The sequence below is a fragment of the Macrobrachium nipponense genome, chromosome 1, assembly GCF_015104395.2.
Source record: "Macrobrachium nipponense isolate FS-2020 chromosome 1, ASM1510439v2, whole genome shotgun sequence".
Taxonomy (NCBI): Eukaryota; Metazoa; Arthropoda; class Malacostraca; order Decapoda; family Palaemonidae; genus Macrobrachium; species Macrobrachium nipponense.
The window spans coordinates 30,424,551-30,425,140 of NC_087200.1; the positions used below are offsets into that span (position 1 = coordinate 30,424,551).

At 39.2% G+C, this 590-nt stretch overlaps 1 protein-coding gene across 1 annotated transcript in view; it reads right to left on the reverse strand.

Annotated features, from left to right (window-relative positions):
* Positions 1-262: 262 nt before the first annotated feature.
* LOC135218727 (uncharacterized) overlaps positions 263-590 on the reverse strand; it is a 52,810-nt gene continuing 52,482 nt past the window's right edge. The window contains exon 9 of the mRNA XM_064255177.1: positions 263-412. Coding sequence (XP_064111247.1) covers positions 263-412 — 150 coding nt within the window. The remainder of the gene's footprint in view (positions 413-590) is intronic.

The following is a 590-nucleotide window of genomic DNA, read 5'->3' on the forward strand; positions in this document are numbered from 1 at the left end:
CTTTGCTGGCCGGAAGAATTAGATATTTATAACCTCGGCTTGGCCCGAAGGATTAGATATTTTTACTTTGCTGGCCGGAAGAATTAGATATTTTTACTTGGCTGGCCCGAGGATTAGATATTTTTACTTGGCTAGCCCGAAATTTTAGATATTTTTACTTAGCTAGCCCGAAGGATTAGATATTTTTACTAGGCTGTTTACCTAGCCAAGGGATCGATTGTGGGATCCGAACCAGGTCGAGAAATGAATTTCTATGTTAAAACTAACCATCCAAATGGTAGATGGAAATGTCGTCAGTGACATCTAACTTCTTAAGCCCACGTGGTTGATTTTTGTTCTTTGAAGGCAAACGTTTCCGATTGTAGTTGAGGCTTCCATCGTCCTGCTCAACAGGTGTTAGTTCCATGGCTGCCTGAAAAGAAGACGTCATTTACCTTTGCATCGAGGATGTAATAGCTTTGTATATTTATTGATAAAACTGTTTACTCTCAGAATGCTCTCCATCATGTCTGAAGTAACAGCTCAAGTTAAGAAGTAAATGGAATCTGTTAGTCACGTTCACCAGAGACAAGTAAATATAACTGACAATA